Below are 22,475 nucleotides of genomic sequence, written 5' to 3'. Positions count from 1 at the left end.
TGGAGACATTTTACTATTCATGGTGTTGAGATGCTGTGGACACTCACTTACTTTTTGTACAATGTGATACCCCACTGTTCAGTATATTACACTCCCACCCTGTTTAATGGTTCACTCCCCCTCATGCTGGTGGGGAATTATATGTTGTAGACGACTCATGTTTGTCAGATATGTCTGTTGTCTTTGCACACTTTCTTTTTACTTTATGGCTACCTTGTACTTTATCAAAATTAGTCTTTTTAACCCCTTCACTACCAAGGGTGGTTTGCATGTTAACTACCGGGCCAATTTTTACAATTCTGACCACTGTCCCTTTATGAAGTAATAACTCTGAAACGCTTCCATGGATCCCAGTGATTCTGACATTGTTTTCTCGTGACATATTGTACTTCATGTTAGTGGTAAAATTTCATTCAAATAACTTGCGTTTATTTGTGAAAAACATGGAAATTTGGCGAAAATTTTTAAAATTTCGCAATTTTCCAACTTTGAATTTTTATGCCCTTAAATCACAGAGATATGGCACACAAACTTGATAAGTAACATTTCCCACATGTTTACTTTACATCAGCACAATTTTGGAACCAAAATTTTTTTTTGTTAGGAAGTTATAAGGGTTAATAATTGACCAGAGATTTCTCATTTTTGCAACACCATTTTATTTTTACGGACCACATCACATTTGAAGCCACTTTGCGGGGTCTATATGATAGAAAATACCCAAAAGTGACACCATTCAAAAAACCGCACCCCTTATGGTGCTCAAAACCACATTCAAGAAGTTTATTAACCCTTTAGGTGCGTCACAGGAATTTTTTGAATATTCAAAAAAAAAAAAATAAACATTTAACTTTTTTCCACTAAAAAAATACTTCAGGTTCAATTTTTTTTATTTTACCAAGGGTAACAGGAGAAATTGGACTGCAAAAGCTATTGTGGAATTTGTCCTGAGTACGCTGATACCTGATATGTGGGGGGAAACCATTGTTTCGGCGCATGGCAGAGCTCAGAAGGGAAGGAGCGCCGTTTGACTTTTTTCAATGCAAAATTGGCTGGAATTCAGATCGGACGCCATGTCGCGTTTGGAGAGCCCCTGATGTACCTAAACAGTGGAAACCCCCCACACGTGACCCCATTTTGGAAACTAGACCCCCCCAAGGAACTTATCTAGATATGTGGTGATAACTTTGAACCCACAAGGGCTTCACAGAAGTTTATAACGTACAGCGGTACAATTAAAAAATCATATTTTTTCCACAAAAATGATCTTTTCACCCCCAATTTTTATTTTTCCAAGGGTAACAGGACCCTAAAAGTTATTGTGCAATTTGTCCTGAGTACACTGATACCCCACATGTGGGGGTAAACCACTATTTGGGCGCATGGCAGAGCTCGGAAGGGAAGCAGCGCCATTTGACGTTTTTGGCTGGAATTGAGATCGGACACCATGTCGCAATTGGAAAACCCCTGATGTACCAAAACAGTGGAAACCCCCCACAAATGACACCAAATTTTGGAAACTAGACCCCCCAAGGAACTTATCTAGATGTGTGGTGAGAATTTTGAACCCCCCAGTGCTTCACAGAAGTTTATAATGCCTGGGCGTGAAAATAAAAAAAAATCTATTTTTGCCCCCAATTTTTTATTTTCCTAAGGGTAACAGGAGAAATTGGACCCCAAAAGTTGTCTTGCAATTTCTCCTGAGTAGGCTGATACCCTACATGTGGGGGTAAAACACTGTTTGGGCGCATGGCAGAGCTTGGAAGGGAAGGAGCACCATTTGACTTTTTCAACGCAGAATTGGCCGAAATTGAGATCCGACGCCATGTTGCATTTGGAGAGCACCTGATGTGCCCAAACAGTGGAAACCCCCAATTCTAACTCCAACCCTAACCCCAACACACCCCTAACCCTAATCTCAGCCCTAGCCCTAACCCTAATGGGAAAATGGAAATAAATACATTTTCTTATAATTTTATTATTTTTCCCTAACTAAGGGGGTGATAACGGGGGGTTTGATTTACTATTTATGGCTGTTTTTATATTTGGCAGCTGTCATAGGCTAAAAGACGCTTTTTATTGTGAAAATAGTTTTTGCATCACCACATATTGAGAGCTATAATTTTTCCGTATTTTGACCCACAGAGTCGTGTGAGGTCTTATTTTTTGCGAGACGAGTTGACGTTTTTATTGGTATCATTTTTGGGCACATGACAATTTTTAATCGCTTTTTATTCCGATTTTTGGGACGCAGAATGAACAAAAACCAGCGTTTCATGAATTTCTTTTGGAGGGTGCGTTTACACCGTTCTGCGTGCGGTAAAATTGATAAAGCGGTTTTATTCTTCGGGTCAGTACGGTTACAGCGATACCTCATTTATGTCATTTTTTTATGTTTTGGCGGTTTTATGCAATGAAAACAATTTTATGTAAAAAAATAATTATTTTTGCATTGCTTTATTCTGCGAGCTATAACTTTTTAATTTTTTCGCTGATGACGCTGTATGGCGGCTCGTTTTTTGCGGGACAAGCTGACGTTTTCAGCGGTACCATGGATATTTATATGCGTCTTTTTGATCGCGCGTTATTGCGCTTTTTGTTCGGCGGTATGATAATAAATCATTATTTTTTGCTTCGTTTTTTATTTTTAAGGGGTTCGCTAAAGGGGTTATCTAATGGGACAGTTTTACAAGGCAGGTTGTTACGGACGCGACGATACCAAATATGTGTACTTTTATTGTTTTGTTTTTATTTCCAAAAAATGAATTTATTCGGGAATATTTTTTTTTTTCTAATTTATTTAGCGATTTTTTTTTAAATTATTTTTACTTTTTTTTTTTTTTTTTAAACTTTATTCGGTTGTCCCAGGGGGGACATCACTGTCCTGTGAAAGATCGCTGATCTGTCACATCACAGATCACTGTGACAGATCAGCAATCTGTCACAGGCATAGACGCAGACTTCCTCATGCCTACGCTTTGCAGGCACTAAGGAAGTCAGCTCCCTACAGGCCCCCGAAGGTCCCCGTCGCCATCTTGGATCCGGGGACCTGTAGGGAAAGAGACCCCCGCAGCAGCGCTGCACATGGCGCTGCTGTGGGGGCTCAGGGAAGCACGGAGGGAGCCCCCTCCCTGCCAATGCTTCCCTTTAACCCCCGGTACACCGCGATCGTGTTTGATCGCGGTGTGCAAGGGGTTAACGTGGCGGGCCGTGTCCGCCCTTGACACATTGTGCCGGGTGTCAGCTGTGATAATCAGCTGACACCCGGCAGCGATCAGCGGCGCTCACCATGTGAGCGCCGCTGATCTCACTAGACGTACTATTCGGTCCTTGGGACTTAGGTCCCAGGTCACATGGACGGAATAGTGCGTCCAATGTAGGTAAGGGGTTATACTCCGCTCTCCTCCTTTTTCACAAAAGTATGGCAACACGTGGGAAATGTAAAATTGCGTATAATGACAGAGACCCCCAGAAGAATCCTATAGCCGCTTCATGGCTTTCGAAGCTCTAAAAGATGGAACAAGTTCACAGCAAGTCATTTTGCTATCACAGTGCATGTGTTCATTCTTTTTGGCTTTCTTTAGCACTTTTTCAGGAAGGTTCCAGGCAGAATCTTCGTGAAAAAAAAATTTGTGTGCACTTGCTTTCGATGTAATTTAGAGGATCTTTAAGTCCACACTCCCGTGCAGTGAAATGCTAACGTATGAGTAACATATGGAGGGAAGTGGAGCTCTTGGTCAGATCTATACAGAACAGGAGGCTCTGACAGATTGATTGCTGCAGACTAAGTTTATGAACAGTAGCTTTCTGCCAAAACAATGTTATTCACACTTAATTAAGATGTCAATTTGTACAATTAGATGTGCTGCTGGTATTATTAGGAGTTGGATGGTTTGGCAATTGCTGCAATTAAATGTTTTTGTTTTTTTTTGTTTTTTTTTTACATAAGTAATCTGACTAATAATAATTAGCAGTCAGGCTCTCTGCTGCCAGGCACAGAGAGTGGGGTAATGGCAGATACAGGTGTGACGAGCAGCTGTCTCTTCCTTCCACCTTGCTTTGGTTCTCATTTGATCTTTGTTTAAGGACTGAGACATTCATTACAGTCCGGTACGGTCTTCTGATCGCTGTGCCCTGCAATATGTCCACACTGATAAATATGAAGCATTGTGTTCTTATCTGTAGAACGTAACATCTATTTACTAACCTGGAATGATGACTTGTGTGTTCTTGCTGTTTTTCCCATTTAGTGGACCTGAGCTCAGCCAGTGAAGATGATTTTGACAGCGAAGACAGTGAACAAGAGTTAAAGGGTTATGCTTGTCGCCACTGCTTCTCCACCAGTATGTAATCTGCTTCATGGGTCAAGGGCATCTTGTCAATACACAGAATCCGTGTTTGGCAGCATAGTGTAATATTGCGTATCTGCTCTCACTACAGCTTCTAAGGATTGGCACCACGGGGGCAGAGAAAACATTCTCCTGTGCACAGATTGCAGGATCCATTTTAAGAAATACGGGGAGCTACCACCTATCGAAAAGCCTGTGGACCCGCCACCATTTATGTTTAAACCTGTAAAAGAGGAAGAAGATGCTCTTAATGGAAAGCATAGCATGAGAACTCGGAGGACCAGGGGCTCGGTATGTACTTTTTTTTATTTTGGGTTGAAAGGTTTATTCTTTAATTATTTACTGTGTGTTTAAAGGGAATCTGTCACCCTATGTTGGAGGCCTATGTAAATGGTCTGGGTCCGGTCCGATGGGCGGTGTTTCTTCTTTTTTCTCCACTCCATCCGTGGCCCCTGTCCGCGATCTAATCCAGTATTAGGGTAGTTCTTCTCCATAGTTCGCGCATGCACAAACCAATCTTTGCTTAGCGCATGCGCAGTATGCTTTGCCCAACTGCGGGCAAAGCCGATAATCATTACTGTGCATGCGCCGGTACACTATGTCCCGGAAGTATTTCGCCACAGTTTGGTACAGCCAGAAGTCATTAAGACAGATCTGATTGTCGTGTCCATCCTTGTATTGTCCTGTTGGCCATTCATATAAATTGGAAGCCATGTCATACCACATGTCCCCTGTAGTGACCACTGCAGCTTCTTTGTGATATCAGCTGTTAATTTGTGGTGTTTTGCTTTTCTTTTGGGGGGAGGACAGGAGAGGGTAGTGGCGATCAACCATATATTGTTTGCCATATTTGCTTGTATTGCTATAATATCCTTTATTTTGTGTAAACCCATAGAAAACTCTTCTAAGAACATAGTAAGTTTCTAAAGTCTTATGTTTTCCATCCATTCTGTTTCATTTAAATCATATGATTGTTTTTGCTGCCAAATAGATGTCTACATTACGCAGCGGACGCAAGAAACAGACCGCCAGTCCAGACGGCAGAGTCTCCCCCATAAATGAAGACATCCGTTCCAGTGGCCGAAATTCTCCAAGTGCTGCCAGCACATCCAGTAACGACAGCAAAGCGGAGTCCCTGAAGAAGCCATCAAAGGCAAGTAGCAATTAACCAGGCAGACTGCTTTGTTAATCTAGTGTCCATTGTTTATTGTAGGCCCTGGGTCTGTAGCTGCTAGTTATGGGACCATATGATAGCAGATTTACGAAGTATGCACCTCAGTTGTGTATCACTTGTTTAACACATTTCTCTTTGGTTACAGAAGATTAAAGAAGAGCCAACCTCTCCAATGAAGAGTGCCAAACGTCAGAGAGAGAAGCCAGTATCCGACACTGAAGAGACTGACAGAGCCACAGTGAAAAAATCTAAAACACAAGTGAGTCAAAGCAACAAATCCATGAATACCTTCTCTTTCTTGGTGTGTCATTGCTTCAGTTGTACACCGCTCTCTAATGAATACCCCATTTATGTTACTACAGGAGATTAGTCGACCAAACTCACCATCGGAAGGAGAAGGTGAGGGTGAAGGCGAGGGAGAGGGAGAAGGCGAGAGCTCGGACAGCCGTAGTGTGAATGATGAGGGCAGCAGTGATCCTAAAGACATTGACCAGGATAATCGAAGCACATCTCCCAGCATTCCAAGCCCTCAAGATAATGAGAGTGACTCTGACTCTTCTGCCCAACAGCAGATGTTACAGCCACCAAATGGCGCTGCAGCAATGGTCCCACCTTCTGTGTCGCCAGCACCTATTCCACCTGTTGCCCCTCCACCTCACAGCATTACTCCTGCTCAAGTAGCACCATCTCCATCACTACCTCCTTCCCAGCCCCCTCAGCCCCCATCACTGTCACTCATTCAGTCACCAGTTTTACATCCTCAAAGACTTCCTTCTCCACATCCAGCAATACAGCCCCTTGCTGGGTCTCAAGGAGAACCTCAACCTCCAGTCCCTGCACAAATCCACCCACAATCTCCTCTTCATGGCCCAGTAGCACCTATCCCGCACAACATCCAGCCACAACCCATATTACATTATCCAGGTTCTTCTCCACCTCAGCCCTGCCCTGCTCAGGTCTCTCCATTGCCACAACACACATCCCATAATTTCCCTCATAATACTCAGGGACCACCAAATTGTCAGCCAGTGCTACAGACACCACCTCAGCCTCCACGTGAGCAGCCTTTGCCCCCAGCACCTATTTCCATGCCTCATATTAAACCTCCTCCCACTACTCCTATTCCTCAGACTCCCACACAGTCCCATAAACATCCTCCCCATTTACAAGGACCTTCTCCATTTTCTTTGAATTCTAACTTGCCACCTCCTCCTGCTCTTAAGCCTCTTAGTTCACTGCCTGCCCATCATCCTCCTTCTGCTCACCCTCCTCCTTTGCAGCTTATGCCCCAGAGCCAGCAACTTCAGGCAACAGCAGCACAACCGCCAGTCTTGACTCAAAGCCAAAGCCTTCCCCAGACACCGGGGCACCCTCAATCAGGACTTCATCCTATACCTCCTCAGCCATCCTTCTCACAGCACCCTTACGTACCTGGAGGCCCACCATCTATAACCCCTCCAACTAGTGCTCCTGCTCCAGCCCCATCTTCCTTACCATCAGCATCTCCAAGTCTTCAGGTGGCTTCATCCAGTGCAACCTCTACAGCAACGTCTGGTGTTTGCATTCCTGTGGTATCTCCATCACCCAATCCACTGCCTCTGCCACCAATCCAGATCAAGGAGGAGGTACCTGATGAAATTGATGAACCCGAGAGCCCTCCACTTCCTCCTCGGAGTCCATCACCAGAACCCACTGTTGTAGATGCACCCAGTCATGCCAGCCAGTCTGCAAGGTGTGTATTGAGTTGTTTGCTTTCTTTTATAGTGATTATGGCTTTTTGTTCATAGCCGTAAAATGCTTTTTATAAGTTAATGCACATACACCTTTAACCCCTTCACGACATGCGCCGTGCTAGTATTGCGCATGTTGTGTCTCCCCCTTTGACGTGGGCTCCGGTGGTGAGCCCACATTTTTATCGGGACGTCAGCTGTTTTGAACAGCTGACATGTGCCCGCAATAGCCGCGGGTGGAATCTCAATCCACCCGCAGCTATTAACCCATTAAATCCTGCTGTCAGAGTTTGACAGCAGCATTTAACACACGCTTCCGGCCATCGGGCTGGAAATCCGCCCACTCGTGACCCCTGTCACGTGATCGCGTGTCACCGGTGGGCTGAAATAACAACCAGAGGTCTACTGGAGACCTCTATGGTTGTCACTGCCGGCTTGCTGTGAGTGCCCCCAGTGGTCAGCGCTCAGAGCAAGTGAGCAATTCAGCTACGTATAGACGATCTGATCATCGCCTATATTGTAGCATAGCCGATCTGGTTATAGCAGATTCTAGTCTCCCATGGAAACTATTGAAGCATGCCAAAAGTAAAAAAAAAAAAAATATTAAAAAAAAAAGATCAAATCGCCCCCCTTTCGCCCCCCTTTCGTCCCACTAAAAATAAAATAATAAAAAACCACATATTTTGTATCGCTGTGTTCAGAATCACCCGATCTATCAATAAAAAAAGGATTAACCTGATCACTAAACGGCGTAGCGAGAAAAAAAAAGTCAAAACGCCAGAATTGCATATTTTTGGTCACGGCAACATTGCATTAAAATGCAATAATGGGAGATCAAAAGATCGTATCTGCACAAAGATGCTATCATTAAAAACATCAGCTCGGCACGCAAAAAATAAGCCATCACGAAAAATCGAGACGCTACGGGTATTGGAAAATGGCGCATTTTTTAAAAAAAATTTTTTTAACTAACTTTGGATTTTTTTTTTTCACCACTTAAATAAGAACGAACCTAGACCTGTTTGGTGTCTATGAACTTATAACCACCTGGAGAATCATAATGGCAGGTCAGTTTTAGCATTTAGTCAACCTAGTAAAAAAAATCCAAAAAAAAACAAGTGGGATTGCACTTTGTTTTGCTATTTCACCGCACTTGGATTATTTTCACCCATTTTTGAGTACACAATATGGTAAAACCAATGTCGTCGTTCAAAAGTACAACTCTTCCCGCAAAAAAACAAGTCCTCACATGGCCATATTGACGGAAAAATTAAAAAGTTATTGCCATGGAGGAAGGGGAGCGAAAAACAAGCGCAAAAACGAAAAAGGGCTCTGTCATGACGAGGTTAAAGGATCCAAACATGGCTTTATTTTTTTACCAAGTGTGGAAGCGAAGAATGTGGGAAAATCCTTACATTGCTTGTTTTTGTTTTTTTTCTGTTCTCAACTGAGAACTTGTGACTCAATGATAATGTAATGATGAATGTATTAGGCGCATGAAATACTAGTCCTAATTAATGTGGACTTTAATGTTGTGGGGGGGTGATTTTCTGTAGATTTTACAAGCACCTGGATCGTGGTTACAACTCTTGTGCTAGAACCGACTTCTACTTCATCCCTCTGGGTGGCTCCAAACTGGCAAAGAAGAGAGAGGAAGCGGCTGAAAAAGCAAAGAGAGAAGCAGAGCAGAAAGTCAGAGAGGAGCGAGAACGGGAAAAAGAAAAGGAAAAAGAGAAGGAGCGGGAACGGGAGCGCGAGAGGGAAGCTGAAAGAGTTGCAGTATGTTTTCTATATAACTTTTCTCTTTTTAATCTATATTTTATTGCAGTATTTCAAACTTTCTACATTTTTCTTAATACAGAAGGCTTGCAGTTCCCATGAAGGCCGTCTTGGAGATTCCCATATGGGCGGCCCAGCTCATATTCGGCCATCGTTTGAACCTCCTCCAACAACTATAGCTGCTGTTCCACCTTACATTGGGCCAGATACACCTGCTCTACGCACCCTAAGTGAATATGCACGACCGCACGTCATGTCTCCAACCAACCGTAACCACCCATTCTTTGTTCCTCTCAACCCCAATGACCCTCTTCTGGCATACCACATGCCAGGCTTGTATAATATGGACCCGACAATTCGTGAACGGGAATTACGTGAGAGGGAACTACGGGAACGTGAAATCCGGGAGAGAGAGCTGAGGGAGAGGATGAAACCTGGCTTTGAGGTGAAACCACCTGAGCTTGACCAACTTCACCCTGCTGCTAACCCCATGGAACATTTTGCTAGACATGGTGCACTCACTTTACCCCCAACAGCAGGACCACACCCTTTTGCTGCTTTTCATCCTGGCTTAAACCCACTTGAGAGAGAGAGACTGGCTCTGGCAGGACCACAACTACGGCCAGAAATGACTTACCCAGAAAGACTTGCAGCTGAGCGGATACACGCAGAGCGCATGGCAGCATTTGCTAATGACCCATTAGCTCGGTTGCAGATGTTCAACGTCACGCCTCATCACCACCAACACTCGCACATACATTCACACCTCCATCTCCATCAGCAGGACCCGTTACATCAAGGTGAGTCATGGGTGACTGGTAGGGCCACTCTCGCGATGAGGCCTTGTTCTCTAGACAAATATGGGTCTCTGGATTGCTATCTGTCGGACATGTGGCATATGTTATCAACATGCCATTAATGTCCCAGATGAGAACACCCCTTTAAAAATAGTTAATCTTAAGTTACTCACTTGTATTCTGAGGTTATAGTGAATGTTGAGAACAGTCCTACTAAAGTGAGTCTTCTATGAGTGTCAGGAAAGACTGGTAGTTGGCATGTGAAATGACATGTTGCTTGTCAACATAGCATAAAAAGCTTTAGCATACAGTCCATGTATCCCTAACAATCGGGCCGGCATTCCCCACCCCAGACTGCCTTATTACAATCTTTGTTTTGTGTGGAAAAACATTTCATACTCATTTTACCGAATTTTGTTTTTAAAGATCTTTGTACACTACGAATAGTAACCCTTCCAAATGTGTAACCAGTATTTCCCTTCTGATATGTCCTATTTCTCCATTTTTATTTCTTTTCTCTCATCCCATAGATCTTTTTGTGTAAACTAAATACAGTACCTGTTAGGATTTGTAAGAGTTTTGGCCTTTTGTACCTCCACTTTCACAAGAAAATTATTCATTTGCAGGACTCTGCTCTATAATCATTTTTCTAAATCACTTTTTTCAGTGACTCTTGCTGATAACCTGCAGTTTGAATCACATGAGGATAGCATGAAGTTTGTGTTGCGTGCTACACTAAACTAGGCAGCGTCTTTCTGCTTCCAGACCAATATCTTCAGTGTGGGATTGAGCGCCATAAGATACCATGGTTGCTAAGAGTGACAAGCATGACGCTGCCTTGTTTAGTGTCGCCCTCCCACACAGTCTTCTGGTGGCCCGTGCTGTGGGTAATCGGCAATCATTGCTAATAGAAATTTAAAAAACATGATTTTCTTGTGAACATGGATGTTCACTCCAAACGTTATCTTAGGTTGAGCAGAAGATTCTTTTCCATTGGTAGAGCAACCAGTGGAAGTCGAATATGTAAATGTGTCAGGGCGCTCACTGATAAAAAGGGGTTTTGTCATTTTGTCACAAGAATGAGCTTCCTTTGCTGTTCTCTGTATGGGAGCCACTTGAAGGGGGGCTTTCTGTCTGTCCATTTTACAAGTCTGGGCTCTTCGGTTTGTGCCAAAACTTTGAAGGAGAAGAGGCTTAGGGTAGGCTAGCGAACTGAGCCACATTGGCAGCCCCCTTCATACGCATCAAGCAAGGCAGAAGTTAGAAGCACAGGACCCATGACAGCAGGTCATCCGTGCAGCTTTCATAATAATGAAGGCTAATTACTAATTTGTATTGATCTCAATTTTAAACCCGTCTATAGCTATTTTTATCTAGCGGGATACAATCCCTTGAGTTTTCTGTGACATGTGAACGGTTTCCCTGCCTGGAACTGTTACAAATTGTCTAGTTTATTTTTCGGTTTTGTTCACACTGTGTTTTGATGCAGATTTTGGTCCGGAGTCTGCTACGTCAGATACACAGGCAATGTAATTAAAACGCCAAGAAAAACTCTGTAGGAACGTAATAGGGCTTGAAGTCCTTATGATGCTATTTTCCGCCTGGAGGTGTTGACATTTGGTACTGATTTGCAATTACTGGTCTTTTGGTTTTATAGTGTAAGGTTAGATTGAGAAATACATGGAGGATTTTCATTTTGTCATTACCCTTGTTGTCATGCAAAATCACCATCCCAACAGAAAACCTTTAATTTTTTTGTTGTTGGCTTATGACACCATTTGCCCTTTTACATGTTGGTTCCAAGTCAGTCCTTCCTGTCCCCAATCAAGGAGGTGGTTACCAGAGTCCAGCACAAGCTCTGTGATGGTTAATAAGCTGTTGGGTAGGCCCCCTTTATCAGGCTGACATTGGTTTGTCCTTCTGGATAGTTAGCATGCTGTGCTAGTTTTCAGCAATATTTAACCGTTGTTTTGACCCTTCCTTCCTCTTCAAAAAAAGACGGACCAAGCCTAGAGTGGCGCCGTTCACTTTATGGCTGAATAAATCTGGTATTTTGGTGGGATTACAATCCATGTGTGTTTCTTATATGTGATGGAGGCATCTTACGATGTTATGTGTTTTCAATAGACTGCTGCTGTAACTCTAAAACTTGGCCGGGCGTGGCTGAAAACGGGACATGTGTTCCAGTCCACTTTCCTGGTAAATAAAAAAAAATAACCATTTAAAAAAAAGTGGGGGGGAGAAGAAGGACTTGGGAGACCGGGATTACCTTCCAAAATGTCAAGCGAGCCAAGAGCTTTTAAGGAAAAAAAAAAGCCTAAATGTCCAAGCATTCAGTCTTCTTTCCGTGCCTATCTAGATGTGTTGAATTTACTTTAGCAGATGTGGTTCCGGTATCTCCAATCTTGGTGCCAAGGCAAAGGGGTAAAAATTACCAAATTCATGCCATAAAAAGACTTTTTGGTCCAATTTGTTTTTGAAAAATTACTACATTTTGACTTCATAAACCTCCAATGAATTAGTCATAACTATTGTACAGGAGATGGTTTGGACCAGCTACATCCCAGATTGTGGTTCAATCTAAGACCAGTTAATTGCTGGGTGTTCCCAGCTTATATCAGTGAACCATAATGGAATAGGCAGATAAGGAGAATTTGTGGATAATCTGCGCTGCTGGTATCCCATATAATAGATCCAAGTCCAGACAGAAAGTGTTTGCGATTCTTTTTTTATTCAGTCAATGCGTTTCAAAGTACTTGTCCTGATGAAGTCTGTAGTACTTTGAAATGCATTGACTAAATAAAGAAATACTGCAAATACTTTTTCTGTTCTTGGATCTGTCATGTGTGATACCAGCAGCACAGATTATCTGCAAATTCTCCTTGTCTGTGTTTTCCCAGTCTGATGACACATTGGACCTGCAGCAGCAGGATTTAAAAGTCTTGGAAATGTGTATACACAACTAATCGGTGACGCTGTAGCGATATATCGCTAGCGATATCGCAATGTGTAAAGGCCCCTTTAGACAGGTTAACATAACCTTATTTAACACCCTTATCTCCTGCGGATAAAACCCTATTGCACTAATTTTTTTCCTTCTAGTTTTTTCCGAATGGAATGTGCGGTATCTCAGGGCTTTATTCACAGCTTACCGTAACTTTACCAAATCACAGGGAAGGGGTGCAGAGCACAGGACAACGCACTTCAGTGGGTCACACACAAAGGTTTTCACTCCTGACCAACCCCATTAAAGTATAGTCTGTCTTGGTGCACATATATGGTACTTTCTCACTAGAAAGTTACCCATTTTAATTAAATGGGTTATCCATTACTGGACAACCACTACTAAATCAAATCAGGGCCCCATAGAAGATGAAAACAATGGTTACTTGCCTCCTACAGCAGCGCTGTTCCTGTGATGCCTGATGTTACATCGTTGTCATGTGAGCTCTGCAGGCAATCAGCGGCCACTGACTGCAGCCTTTACTATTTCTTCAGAGCAGCGATTCGCACTTAATGAGTATTAATGAGCGGCAGTGGTCACACGATACAAGAATGTTGCCTCACCTCCAGGAACAGCAGCACCAACATCACTGGAACAATACTGCTGTGGGTGGCAAGGGGTCTTTATTTTCTTCTGGGCCCTGAAATGATTGAGCTTGGGCTGTCAAATAATAATAATCTTTATTTTTTTATATAGCGCTAACATATTCCGCAGCGCTTTACAGTTTGAACACGTTATCGCTGTCCCCGATGGGGCTCTCAATCTAAATTCCCTATCAGTATGTCTTTGGAGTACCCGAAGGAAGCCCACGCAAACACGGGGAGAACATACAAACTCCTTGCAGATGTTGTCCTTGGTGAGATTTGAACCCAGGACTCCAGCGCTACAAGGCTGCAGTGCTAACCACTGAGCCACCGTGCTGCCTTTTAGTAGTGGACAACCATGTGGAATCCCACTTGGAACAATATTATTCTGCAGTATTTAGTTGACTGCTTGCAGCTTCCGGTGCACTGTGGAGCAGAGATGTGACTGCTGAGGGGCTTGCACCAGGTTTTATGGTGATTATGTTCACTAGCATTGTATAATGTGGTGAGACTACAGAGGTAAAATAAATATATATACACACACCTCCCAGATCGATGCCACTCCTCCATTTTCAGCATTATGTCTTCAGCCAAAAAGATCACGCTACCACTAAATAGGAACACTGCTGCCAGTCAGTAGGCACTGATTGGTTGCAACGCTATTCTGACACCCCTGCCAGATATTAATACCAGCAGACTGTCGGGGATGGAGTATGGTGAAGCGGTGACAGTCTGGGAGGGTTTTTTTTCTCATATAATCCAGCGATTGTCCAGTATAGTGGCTTTGTCCTCTCCACTCACCATCTTGCTGCCTCCTTCCAGCATTGTGTGTCCTCATTTTTGCACAAAATGAATAAATGGGGAGAGGTCACTAATACAAAAAGGGACCTGGAAAAATCAGAACATTCTGATGGCTTAAGGTGGGGAACACAACGCGATCTTAGGTATTATTAAAGTGTAATATCAACTCTACACTTTATCAAAGTGGTTGTGTAAGATAATGGCAATCCACACTTAGGTGGTCTTTGGTTCTCCCACAGCCATCATACCCATCTACATGCTGAATAATCTGTAGGCCAGCGTATGGTGTTCATCTGAACTTCAAAAGTCATCATTGAACTTTACAAGTAATTATCTGCAGAACCTGTAGCCCAGAACTGAATCCTCATTGAGGTGGGTTACTGTGTGTACATTACTTCATTGCACATCAATCCTGAGTTGGAGTTACCGGACCCTTGTGGCTAGAAATGTTGGATCTGCCCTGGCTAATTAGGGGTAATGCTTCATTAGTGCAAATCTTGCTTGCATCGCTTGAAATTAATGTTGGCGCTGTAAAATGTGTAATACAGATTAGAAATTGTCCTGGTAGCCCTTTGTACCATAGCCAATGAGATCTGTCATTAGTTTTAGCTATACTGTAAAAGACAAAATGCTCCAGGATGTTATACTTATAAAATGACAAAAACATGTGCAAGATTACAGTGGAAATGTTCTGGAATAGGAAAAGGCCTGTGACTGCTGAGCGTATGATTGAATATAAGGTCTTTTGGCTGCCTCCATGTTTTGTGTGTATCCATTGTTAAATGAGACCTTTGCTTGGTTTTAAGACCTGTATAACCAAATCTTTGTAATAGTCGCATTCTGTGTGATTTACAGTCCTTATACCTTTGTGGCAGAATTGGATTACAGTTAGACAAGCCAGGAGATGCATCAAATTCATCAGAGTGACCCAAGCTCTGAGATATTTGGTGCATGTTGATGGACATGTTAGTCACTTTTTCTTACTCCATCCCTTGGTCAGCATACTCTATATGGCAATATTTTGTTCCAAAATTTTGGTACCTTTTAAGTTATGAGTAAAGAACACCTACTGTTCACCAGGAAGTCCGTGTTACTGTTCGGCTTCGACCACCCGAGCACAGAGTGTTTGTTGCTGCAAACACTGCTTGTGATCGGCGGTAAAATCATTACCACCGGTCAGACAGCGGTGGTTCCCATTCTGTCAAATGACAGTGTAAGCTAGCAGCTGTAATCTGTGGTAAAAAGTTTACCTTTGGTCACTGGCTACTGCTCCCATCAGCCTACACCTGCTACCACTAATATCAGCAAGAGCAGGCGGCGGCTGATGGGAATATTAATCAGTCTGTGTTCTAAATAAATAATTTGATAACCAGCCAGGCAAAACTGACAGCGTTAGCAAGGTTGGTTATCAAGAATAAAGGGCACTCTGTTTTTTTGTTTTTGTTTTTTTTTAATAATTTAAATAGATAAAAAAGCAAGGTGGGGTTCCCCCTATTTTTGACAATCAGCCTTGCTAAACCAGACAGCTTGGGGGCTGGTATTCTCAGGCTGGTAAGGGGCCATGGATATTGCCCCCTCCCCCCCCAACCTAAAAACAGCAACCCACAGCCGCCCAGAAAAGGCACATTTATTAGATGAGGCAATTCTGGCATTTTGCCCAGCTCTTCCCACTTGCTTTGTAGCAGTGGCAAGTGGGGTTCATATTTGTGTGGTTGATGTCACCTTTGTATTGTCTGGTGACATTAAGCCCACAGATTAGTAATGGAGAGACATCTATAAGACACCTATCCATTACTAATCCTATAGTTGTATTGCAAATAAAGACACTGCCAGAATAAAGTCCTTTAACCCCTTAGTGACAGCCAATTTGCAGCTTAATGACCAGGCCAATTTTTACAATTCTGACCACTGTCAATTTATGAGGTTATAACTCTGGAACGCTTTAACGGATCCCGCTGATTATATGAGTGTTTTATCGTGACATATTGTACTTCATGTTAGTGGTAAAATGTCTTCGATATGACACGTTTATTTAGGAAAAAAATGGAGATATGGCACAATTTTGTAAAATGTTTAAACTTAGTTTTTATCCCCCTTAAATCTGAGAGAGATGTCACACAAAATAGTTAATAACATTTCCCACATGTATACTTTACATCAGCACAATGTTGGAACCAAAATTTTTTTTTTTGTTAGGAAGTTAAAAGGGTTAAAAGTTGACCAGCAATTTCTCACTTTTACAACAAAATTTACAAAACCATATTTATAGGGACCACCTCACATTTGATGACAGAAAATACCCAAAAGTGACACCATTCTAAAAACTGCACCCCTCAAGGTGCTCAAAACCACGTTCGAGAAGTTAATTAACCCTTTACATGCTTCACAGAAACTGAAGGAATGTGGAAGGAAAAAAATTAACATTTAACTCTTTTTCACAAACATTTTACTTCAGGACCAGTTTTTTTATATTCACAAATGTAAAAAAGGGAAAATGAACCACAAAATTTGTTGTGCAATTTCTCCTGAATACGCCGATATTCCGTATGTGGAGAAGTTTATAACGTAGAGCTGTGAAAATAAAAAATATTTTTTTCCACAAAAACGAGCTTTTCGTCCCAAAATTTTTATTTTCCCAAGGGTAACAGGAGAAAATAAAACCCCCAAAGTTGTGCAATTTGTCCTGAATACGCCGATACCCCATATGTGGGGGTAGACCACTGTTTGGGCACACAGCAGAGCTTGGAAGGGAAGGAGCGCAGTTTTACTTTTTCAACACAAAATTGGCTGGAATTGAGATTGGACGCCATGTCACGTTTGGAGAGCCCCTGATGTGCCTTAACAGTGGAAACCCCCCACAAATGACCCCCATTTTGGAAACTAGACCACCCAAGGAACTTATCTAGATGTGTGGTGAGCACTTTGAACCCCCAGTTGTTTCATTATAGTTTATAATGTAGAGCCTTGAAAATAAAAAACATTTTTTTTTTTTCCATAAAAATGATTTTTTTAGCGCCCAATTTTTTTTCCCAAGGGTGACAGGAGAAATTGGAACCTAAAAGTTGTTGTCCAATTTGTCCAGAGTACGCCGATACCCAAAATGTGGGAGAAAACTACTGTCGGAGCTGAGAAGGGAAGTAGTGACATTTTGGAATGCAGACTTTGTGTTTGCAGAGCCCCTGATGTGCCTAAACAGTAGAAACCCCCCACAAGTAACCCCATTTTGGAAACTGGACTCCCCAAGAAACTTATTCAGATGCGTTGTGAGAACTTTGAACCCCCAAGTGTTTCACTAAAGTTTATAACGCAGGGCCGTGAAAATAAAAAATCCTTTTTTTTCCCAACCAAAAATGATTTTTTTAGCCCCCAATTTATTTTCCAAAGGTTAACAGGAAATGTTAGACCCCCAAAGTTTTTGTGCAATTTGTCGTGGGAACGCAGCTTCAGTGACCTGTGGTAACCTCTGTTGTCACCGCTAGTCATTGAGGCTGCGCTCTCATCATGTGATTCTCCCAGTGGTTTTCACCCTGGACGGGCACATCTTGGCACTGTCCAGGTTGAAAACTGTTTATCCCCAGACATGGATTATGGCGAGGGACAGAGAATGATGGACAGGTGAGGGATATGGTTATTTTATTTTATTACAGGAGACTATGGCTTCAATGGAATGGGCAATGACATGAGTATGGTTCAATTTAAACAGCTGACATGTGCCGAACTCTGACAGCGGTATTTAACACGCGCTTCCAGCAAGCGCCTCTGAAATCCCGCCCATCGGTGACCCCATCATGTGATCGTTGGTCACCGATGGGTCAGCATGATAACCAGAGGTCTACAGCTCTCACTACCGGATTGCTATGAGTGCCGCTCGGTGGTCAGCGCTCATAACAAGTCAGTAATTCTGCTACATACAGACGAGATCTGATCATCGTCTGTATGTAGCAGAGCCGATTGGATTATAGCAGCTTCTAGTCTCCCAAGGAGACTATTGAAGCATGCCAAAAGTTTAAAAAAAAAAAAAAAAAATTTTTTTTAAATAAAATAAATGTATAAAAGTTCAAATTACCCCCAATCAAAATAAAACAATAAAAAAACAAATATGCACATGTTTGGTATTGACACATTCAGCATTGCCCAATCTATCAATATATAAAAAATCAATCCGATCGCTAAACGGCGTAACAAGAAAAAGTCAAAACGATAAATTACGTTTTTTTGGTCGCCGCAACACTGCATTAAAATGCAATAATGGGCAATCAAAAGATCTTATCTGCACCAAAATGAAATCATTAAAAACGTCAGCTTGGCACGCAAAAAATAAGCCCTGACCTAACCCCATATCACGAAAAATGAAGACTCTACTGGTCTCGGAAAATGATGCAATATATATATATATATTTTTTTTTTTTAACAAACTTTGGATTCTTTTTTCACCACTTAAATAAAAAAAGAACCCAGACTTGTTTGGTGTCTATGAACTCATAATGACCTGAAGAATCATAATGGCAGGTCAGTGTTAGCATTTCGCAAATATGGTAAAAAAAAAAAACACCCCAAAAACATTTGTGGAATTTAAATTTTTGTTTCCCATTTTTGAGTACATGACATGGTAAAACCAATGGTGTCGTTCAAAAGTACAACTTGTCCCTCAAAATCAATCTCTCACATGGCCATATTGACAGAAAAATAAAACGGTTATGGCTCTGGGAAGAAGGGGAGCGAAAAACAAACGCAAAAACGGTAAAGGGGTCTGTGTCATTCCTACAATTAAAGGACTTTTTCTGGATGTGTTTATGTACAATATAACCCCAACCTTTCTGACCTTGAGAGCCCCATTCACCTCAGAGAGAGTTTGCAAGCCCCATTCAGCACTGAGAGAGGGTAGCGAGCCACATCCAGCTCCCACCCCCCTGATAGTAGTGGCAGCCAAAGCCCCCATTACCGGTATAATGTTAACAAAAGTTTTCCCACAGAAATCACCCCGAAGCAGCATACTAAGATCCAAGAGTTCCCACACTATCCCCCACCCAGCACTCCCAACACACTCACATCCAGCTTCAAGCACCTCCTCTGACAGGTAGTATCATCGTGTCTGCAGGGTACCAGACCAGTATATGTGCATCCAGACCTGCTCTTCTATGTAGGGCTACTCACAAAATTCATCATTTTGAGATGTGCTCTACGTAACTGTTTGCTAGACCTGGAGCTAATGCACCAAGCTGGCAGCCAGCCGCGAGCCATATGTGGACTAAACCATGCCTCCTTTATTAGTTTTAAAGTGAAGTGATGTGCAAAATATGTGTAAAACGTGATAAATCTGGTGCAAGGCAGAAATCGGAAGCACTTTAAGGGAATCTGTCATCAGGTTTTTGCCACCTAATCTAAGCATCACAATGTAGAGACCGAAAACCTAATACCAGCGATGTGTCAATTACTGGATCAAATTGCTGCAGTTTTGATAATCGGCTATTAGAATCCTTTTTTATATATATATATATATATATACACACACACACACACACACACACACACACACATATATATATACACAGTGGGGCAAAAAAGTATTTAGTCAGTCAGCAATAGTGCAAGTTCCACCACTTAAAAAGATGAGAGGCGTCTGTAATTTACATCATAGGTAGACCTCAACTATGGGAGACATCATAATTACCTCTGTCATTGCCAACAAAGGATATATCACAAAGTATTGAGATGAAATTTTGTTTCTGACCAAATACTTATTTTCCACCATAATATGCAAATAAAATGAAAAAAAAACAGACAATGTGATTTTCTGGATTTTTTTTTCTCAGTTTGTCTCCCATAGTTGAGGTCTACCTATGATGTAAATTACAGACGCCTCTCATCTTTTTAAGTGGTGGAACTTGCACTATTGCTGACTGACTAAATACTTTTTTGCCCCACTGTGTATGTGTGTGTATATATATATATATATATATATATATATATATATATATATATATATATATAAAATATATATATCATTCGAGGACTAGTAAAATTGCTGCCATGTGGTCCTCCATATTAATCAGTTCTCTGTAATCCCACCACTGATTGGCAGCTTTTTGCCTATGCACAGTGTACACAGAAAGCTGCCAGTCAGTGGTGGGGGCGGGGTTATACACAGCTCAGCACAGGTGACTTTCAAAACTACAGCAAGCAGCCCACTAAAGTGGTACATCACTGGAATCTGGGGTCTTTGCTCCTACATTATGCTACTCTAAGATAGGGTAGCCAAAACCTGCTGACTGTTTCCTTTACCTTAGTAAATCTTCCCCATCGCTCACACAGTTTGTGATGAGCTAGTTGTTTATAGGGTAATTATGATGAGAGCATGACTAATGGTGAAATATCTGCTCTATTTCATGTTTGGTATAATTCTCAACCCCTCCCTACTTGTCAGTGGGGTCAAATGTTAATAATTTTTGGATGAATTTGCTATAATACGATGGCCTGGGGCATCATGTGCAGTGTTACAGGGTTTGTTTGAGATGAGAAGCAGTTTTCTTTTAATACTAGTTGCTGCCTATGAGTAAGAGGGCACTATTTCCATGGATAATAAAGCAGATCTATTTCCTAATCTCCGGCAAGGTCAGGACTTTACCATTAGTTTAGCACATAAGTAGCAACTTTGCAATATAATGTTATTAGTGGAAACACTTCAGCGCAGGAGCACACTGATACAGCCAGTAATGCTACTGGAAGAATTGAGATTCCCTGTGGTTGCCCTGCAGGTCCGTCTACAGGCTTGGATTTCATACTACCGGCTCTACATCATAAAACAGACTCTGCCAATAATTTGAGTTCCCATTGTAGCCTGGCAAGATATCATTATTTTTTTTTTCATTAGATTGAAATGTTCTTAGAGGCATCTATGAAGATGTACTGACAAGACTATTATCCACTGTGCTCAGCTTCTTAGCCGAGCCCCATCATTTTACCTGTGGTGTGTTACTTCTAGTAATTTTTCTGGTGTCACCTTAAGGCCGGAGTCACACTACCGTAGAATACGGACAAGTGCTATGCGAAAAAAAAAATTGCATAGCACTCGGACCACTGTTAATCTTTGGGGCAGCTCCCATCATCCATTTTTTCTCATCCGTATTATACGTGCGGAGGAAAGGCAGCATGCTGCGATTTGCACCGTATTATGGCCGAGACTCGCCAATGCAAGTCTATGGGTGCGAGAAAAAAACAGATACCACACGGACCATGCGCGTGACTTGCGGGAAATATGCACCGGTGTCCTTTAGAAAAGCCGGCAATTCATGTGCGGTGTACAGTAAAATCACACTGACAACTTACAATAGAATCGATAGAATACATGTATACACATAGTATAGGTGTGTGTGTAGGTATATATGTGTGTGTATGTGTGTATATATATATATATATATATATATATATATATATATATATATATATATATATATATTCATTGACATGCATATATATTTCATAGAGATATAGATAGCAGAATAGCCAATAATTCATTTGTTGCCTTCTGCAAAATCATTACAGAACCCGACAGGATATGAGACATGGTTTACATACAGCAAACCATTGCATATCCTTTAGATTTATATATGTCCCTCACTAATGTTATTAGTGTGTGTAAAATATTGTAGCTGTAGGTGTTAAATTAAAATTAAATCACGTAAAAAATTTCTAATTTTACAGAAGCCGACAAATGAATTAATGGCTATTTTGCGATCTAGCTCTGTACGAAATATAAAGACCTTACACTATAAATGTTTTCACGAATATTTGAGGCCATGGATCCATTATATGTCCATTTTGCAAGCCGGCGAGAAAATCTCGTCACACAGATGCTTAGATGCGAGAAAATCTCATCCTTGCATTGCACACGAATGACATACAGGTCACTGTTCATGGAACATTTCTGCAATTCCCGTCTGTGTAAAACGCACCGTTTTTTTTGTTTTTTTTTTATACTTTGCGTCTGACTCCGGCCTAAGAGTCATGTACTTACTCCTTTTCTTTGCATTTCATGTGATGCATTAAAGCAATCTGTCGCCAGATTTTATAATACACACACTATTGAATAATTTACTTAGTACATCTACAGCAATATGGCTGTATAATCCTTTATTGTCCAGTCTGTGATTGCAGCTTTCTGAATCTTTACAGCATGCGGCACCATACGCTGTCAGGATTCTCCGGTACACACGAATTGTGAAGCCGAGCATGTCTTGTTGGAATGTGATTGCTCTCT

General features: G+C 41.8%; 1 protein-coding gene across 8 annotated transcripts in view; it reads left to right on the top strand.

Annotated features, from left to right (window-relative positions):
* The window catches only part of RERE (arginine-glutamic acid dipeptide repeats), a 403,316-nt gene that overhangs the window by 363,596 nt on the left and 17,245 nt on the right, over positions 1 to 22,475 (top strand). For 6 of the 8 annotated variants that reach the window (XM_073585354.1, XM_073585355.1, XM_073585356.1 and 3 more), the window contains 8 exons: positions 4,251 to 4,343; positions 4,441 to 4,640; positions 5,341 to 5,502; positions 5,669 to 5,782; positions 5,886 to 7,255; positions 8,810 to 9,032; positions 9,115 to 9,832; positions 11,957 to 12,028. In XM_073585354.1, coding sequence (XP_073441455.1) covers positions 4,251 to 4,343; positions 4,441 to 4,640; positions 5,341 to 5,502; positions 5,669 to 5,782; positions 5,886 to 7,255; positions 8,810 to 9,032; positions 9,115 to 9,832; positions 11,957 to 12,028 — 2,952 coding nt within the window. The remainder of the gene's footprint in view (positions 1 to 4,250; positions 4,344 to 4,440; positions 4,641 to 5,340; positions 5,503 to 5,668; positions 5,783 to 5,885; positions 7,256 to 8,809; positions 9,033 to 9,114; positions 9,833 to 11,956; positions 12,029 to 22,475) is intronic. The other 2 variants (XM_073585358.1, XM_073585359.1) reach the window with 2 other exon arrangements.

This window comes from Dendrobates tinctorius, unplaced genomic scaffold (assembly GCF_039654945.1).
Source record: "Dendrobates tinctorius isolate UK_male_01 unplaced genomic scaffold, ASM3965494v1 ptg000086l, whole genome shotgun sequence".
In the NCBI taxonomy this organism is placed as follows: domain Eukaryota; kingdom Metazoa; phylum Chordata; class Amphibia; order Anura; family Dendrobatidae; genus Dendrobates; species Dendrobates tinctorius.
This window is presented reverse-complemented; position numbering and strand designations above follow the sequence as displayed.